This window comes from Nestor notabilis, unplaced genomic scaffold (assembly GCF_000696875.1).
Source record: "Nestor notabilis isolate BGI_N333 unplaced genomic scaffold, ASM69687v1 scaffold16350, whole genome shotgun sequence".
Taxonomy (NCBI): Eukaryota; Metazoa; Chordata; class Aves; order Psittaciformes; family Psittacidae; genus Nestor; species Nestor notabilis.
Window position 1 is genome coordinate 66,143 of NW_009911339.1, and position 4,704 is coordinate 70,846.

The 4,704-nt window shown below is 52.0% G+C and overlaps 1 protein-coding gene across 1 annotated transcript; it reads right to left on the reverse strand.

The window, feature by feature from the left end:
- Positions 1 to 203: 203 nt before the first annotated feature.
- ETV7 (ets variant 7) lies at positions 204 to 3,817 on the reverse strand. The gene is made up of 7 exons (XM_010014144.1): positions 3,808 to 3,817; positions 3,366 to 3,530; positions 2,986 to 3,093; positions 1,964 to 2,095; positions 1,197 to 1,339; positions 750 to 850; positions 204 to 315 (listed from the first exon to the last, which is right to left on the reverse strand). Exons 2-7 carry the CDS (start codon positions 3,427 to 3,429, stop codon positions 204 to 206), a joined length of 660 nt encoding a protein of 219 aa, XP_010012446.1. The 5' UTR covers positions 3,430 to 3,530; positions 3,808 to 3,817.
- Between the last annotated feature and the right edge of the window lie 887 nt (positions 3,818 to 4,704).

Here is a 4,704-nt window from a genome sequence, read left to right on the forward strand (position 1 = left end):
CAAATTTACACAGCAAGAATGTCAGGCTTCCTCCCCAAAGGACAGAAGAGAAGTGAGCAGAGATGTCACTGCTTTGGCTCAGGGCAGGTCTGAAATGCAGGAGCAGCTCTGTGGCCTTGTGTCCAGGAGATGCCAGAGACACCAGCACATCCCAGCAGAGCACAGGTCTGTGATGCACTGCAAGTGCCACCATCAATGACTTCCTAGGGTGAAACCTCCAGTGGGTCTTCTTTGAAATCTTCCTGGTCCTCGCTCTCCAGCTGCTCCAACTTGCTGGATTTCTCATGGATGATCTCCCCAGGAGTCTTCAAAAACCTGTAATACAGTTTTTGAATGGCTTTAAGAGCATGTCCCAGCCCCAAACCAGGCTGTAAATCCTGGAGCTCCTGCCCCCATCAGCTGAGCTCTGGAGCTTGCCAGAGGGTATCTACTATCCCTTGGCTCTGCTAAGGATCCAAGCTCTGGCTTTGCACCCAGGATGCACCAAGCCTGGGAAACAAAGCCCAGCACTCACCAGCCCAAAGCTGGCATTTTAACTCCAAACTAGTCCCAGGGAAGCAGCCAGCACTGAAACCAAGAGGCTCCTGGCTTATTTCCACCCCTTCCTCTGCCTGGAGGTGAACTTCAGACCTGGTGTCACTGGGGATCTTGCTGGATGAACCAGCTGCCAACATCTGGAGCCCACCACCTTCCCATGCCCCATCTGCAGTGCCCCAGGCAGCTCGTTTCTCTGATCTGCTCCAACTCACCTGAACAACAGCTTCTGCCCTGGCTCCTTTTTAATGATGTTGAGTTTGTAGTAATGTCTGAGCGCTCGTGACATCTTCTCGTATGTCATGTTCATCCGGTTCTGGAAGGAGAAGAGAATTGGGGAGGGTCTGAATAAAAGCACCAACACGTGGCTAAGGTCTGTCTGCAGCAGGACCACATGTGGGACATTTGAGGTGGTTCTTGGGCATTGCAAGCTGCAGTGTGAGTCTCTAACCCAGCCTTGCTTCTGCGTCCATATCCATCACAGTTTGCTTCCCAGGGGATAAGAAAGCCTCCCTCTTTAACCACAAGGAGGTTGTCATCTCCCACCACTGCACCCACTGTCTCACCCTTCCCAATCCCTGTGCCATCAGCTCTGGAGAACAGGTCCTGAAAGCAACATGCAGAAGCCCAGGAATGACAAATTGGTTCCCAACTGCATTTACCTTGTGGTTGCCCCAGAGCTGGGCAAGCCCATTTGGGTTCACAACCCGGAAGATCTTGGCTTCCTTATCTTCCCACTTGATGTAAGGCTCATAGCGGCTGTCGGAGAGAAGCTGGTACACATAATCCCACAGCAACCTGCAGTCTGAGTGTTGGGGGAGAATAAATAGGCACCAAGCTCCCACTAAGGCTCCAGTGAGGGTCAGTCAGCAACAGGATTGCACAGTGCTAGCAACGATAATAAGGAAAAGAGCCCAGAGCTCATGCACAGCAGTTTTTGTGATGGATTATTTGCCTACAAGAAACCTGGAGAGGGGCTTTGGACAAGGGTCTGTAGGGACAGGACAAGGGGAATGGCTTTAACCTGCCAGAGGGGAGATTGAGATTAGTTCTGAGGCAGAAGCTCTTCCCTAGGAGGTTGCTGAGGTGCTGGCACAGGGTGCCCAGAGAAGCTGTGGCTGCCCCATCCCTGGCAGTGTTCAAGGCCAGGTTGGACACAGGGGCTTGGAGCAACCTGCTCTAGTGGAAGGTGTTCCTGCGCTTGGCAGGGGGTTGGAGCTGGAGGAGCTTTAAGGTCCTTTCCAACACAAACCAGGCTGGGATTTTATGATCTCAAAACACTAGCAGGAACCGCAATTTTGCAGGTGAGGAAACTGAGGCAGGGAAGCACACGCTGATGCACAGAATAGATGGAGGTGAGCACGATGGGTAAACAGGACAAAGCACAAGCTCATTGCCCTCAGGAACCAGGCTATAAATTCGGATTTACCTGCAATTCTCCCATCCACTGGGGCTGACAGGGTTGTAGGAAAAGAGCAGATGGCATCTGCCCTGCAGCTGCCCTCCGAGCTGTGACAGGAGAGGTTCAGTGGCCCTGCATGGCTGCAGGCCATGGCCTGTTCTGCACAACACAGGCAGGAGGAAACAGCGACTGGATCAGCCTCAGCACTGCAGCCTGTCCCTAGAAGTAAAACGAAACCAAACCAACCCCGTGGTGCATTACAGTAGGTCCCAGGAGATTTTCCAAAGCTCTGAATTAGGTGAGAAGGGACAGCCCTGGCTGGTTATCAGCCCAGACAGAGAAGGGGGATGCTAAGGAAAGCTTGGGATTTTCCCAAGGCAGGAACAGCAGGAGGTCCAGGGGGATTAAAGGAGATGCCAAGGAGGGTGAGGAACAGATACGGATGAAAAGCTGGAATAGGTGAATGCACCAGAGCACAGACTCTTGTGCTGTAAATTGTTGCAGTGGTTTAAGATGTTCATCACCCTACACCTGAGCTGACAGAAGAGCTGAAAAAAACCCTCCCAAAGCCACCTCGATGCAAAGCCACTTCCTTCATGAGCACTAATAAGCCTCCCTGGCCCTGACCAGCCTCACCAGGGGCCTCTCCCATTGGTCCAGCTCTATTTAAGCTCAGCCCTGGATCCCCACTCCTCTCCCAGCTACACTGCAGGAGGACTAGTTTCTAGCCAGGGCTGTGCCTCTGCCTGGTTATCAACCCTCCCTGGTCCAGATCTCAATCTATAGATAGACTTTCTAGTGTAGCGATAGCCTTACCTGGTCACCATGGACCCACTTAGACCTGAACTGGCCAGTCCTGCTTCATCACTAAAAGCTTTCTTGATGACCTGGACTTTGTTGGACCTGGCTGCCACCTCCGGGACTGTCCTGCTACCCTCAAATAGCATGGGATGGGTTCAGCTGCCTGAGCTTCAAACCCCAGCTACATGCAACCCACTGTAGCTGAGGCCAAGTTCTGTTTGATGGACAGCTGCCATTCTCCATCATACCTTTCTCTGTGCTTCTGGCTTCTCTGAAGGGTGAGTTCAGCAAAGGGCTGCACACCAGAGCTCTGCGTTGAGTCTTTATGTACTGGAGTACTGCATATAATACATCACCTGCAGGGAAGGGAAGACTGCTCAGATGATTCTGTATTACAGTCTCTCTCAGTTGATGTTGCTGCTTTGATTTCAGTGCTACAGGCAAAGAAGTTGCTCCCATCCCAAAGCATTTACAGTCCAGATGCACTAAAGGTAGAGGGTTGTCCTTGTCTCCAGCACCCAACTGGCCAGACCTAAAGCCTGCTGGGAGCCATCCAGCCCCTCTCAGCATATCACAGCTTGTGCTGTACTTGGATGGTCCTCAGAAACACCCTTGTACTCAGTCTAACCTGAGCTCGGAGCTCGATATCTGAAGTCATCCTTGGTGAGGATGCACAGGGCTTTGCCGTTCATTTCAAACTTGCTTTCGTCAGCTGGCCGAAGGGAAAACTCTGTCTCAGCCCATCTCAGCCAGTGGATCACGTCGTCCTTGCTCCACAGGGAGGGCTGGATTCCTGAAACCAGGAGCATCTTCTGAAACAACTCAGTCTCCCGCTCCAAAACTGCTGGGGGGGCAACGTGGGATACTGGTCTTTGCTATTCCCTCTAGATTAAGATCTCGAGTCAAAAGCACCCCAAAGAGAGAAAATGAACCTTGATGACTAGTCCATCTTGTACCCCTTGGCCACAAGGAATGGTTCCTGGATGGGACACCATGGCTGTACCCACAGTATTCCACCCTGTGGGAGCTTCTGGGGTTTTAAGCAGCATTGACTTGCACTGACTACTCACTCAGCCTGCCTGGAATCGTGAAGATCTCCCCCTCACTGATGGGTGGGTGTCTGGCCTGGGATGGGGCTGGTATTGAAGCTGTGACAACAGAGCTGGGAGAGCTGATGGCTGCTTTACCCTGGGAAAAGAGATGAAACACATCAGTGGAGGAGGAATTCTCACCTCTGGTCCTGCCTTTGCTTTGGATATGCCTCCATCACAGTAAGTTCTGCTCAAATTATCCATCTGGTTTCTCATAGCAGTGTGATGTGCTGCTCTTCCACACTGGCTCTAGGTTCTTTACCAGCCCCAGGATGAATTGCTGGCTGCCCAAGACACTGCCAGTAGCCAGAGATCCCCCTCTCTCCAGCTTGTTAGCAGCTTTCCTTTAGTAGCCGCCCTCATCCAGGCTCTGGCTGTGGGTTATCCATCCCCACTGCCCCATGGCTGCAGGGGAGGTGAAAGGAGGAGCCAAGCCTGGCAGAGCCCACAGTGCCTGTGCTGGCTCCTGCTTCCTGGAGCACCCTCAGATGCTTGCTGGATGCCCAGGGTTAAGAACAGCACTTCAATTCTTTAGAGCTGTTAAAACAAAGTAAAACTGGTAATAGTGCTTAGATTTTTTGTCTTAAAAACACTGTATGAAGAGATCTCTAAAGTTTTCCCCAGGGATCATGTGGGCATCAGTAGGAATAGCCATCCCATGGTTTAGGGAGATGTCGACTCATCTTGCCCACATACCATGAAGTCCCAGCCCCTCAAGAATTACTCCTTTCTCTTGGTTACTCACTAAAGAGCCCCTCCAGCACCACTGAATGGGGAAGATGTTCTATGCTGGGAGGACAAGCAGCACCATCATCAGCATCTCTGCCTCCAGATCTCACCTGGAGCACGTGAGCCAGGAGGGAGCTCTCATCCTGC

What these genes read in the sequence shown, in the direction of transcription:
- ETV7 (XM_010014144.1), bottom strand. Translation starts at nt 3,429, where the DNA reads ATGAACGGCAAAGCCCTGTGCATCCTCACCAAGGATGACTTCAGATAT. An exon ending in AGTGGATGGGAGAATTGCAG is followed by an intron (nt 1,340 to 1,963) that starts GTAAATCCGAAT and finishes CCCAACACTCAG; the next exon opens with ACTGCAGGTTGCTGTGGGAT. An exon ending in AGCTCTGGGGCAACCACAAG is followed by an intron (nt 851 to 1,196) that starts GTAAATGCAGTT and finishes TTCTCCTTCCAG; the next exon opens with AACCGGATGAACATGACATA.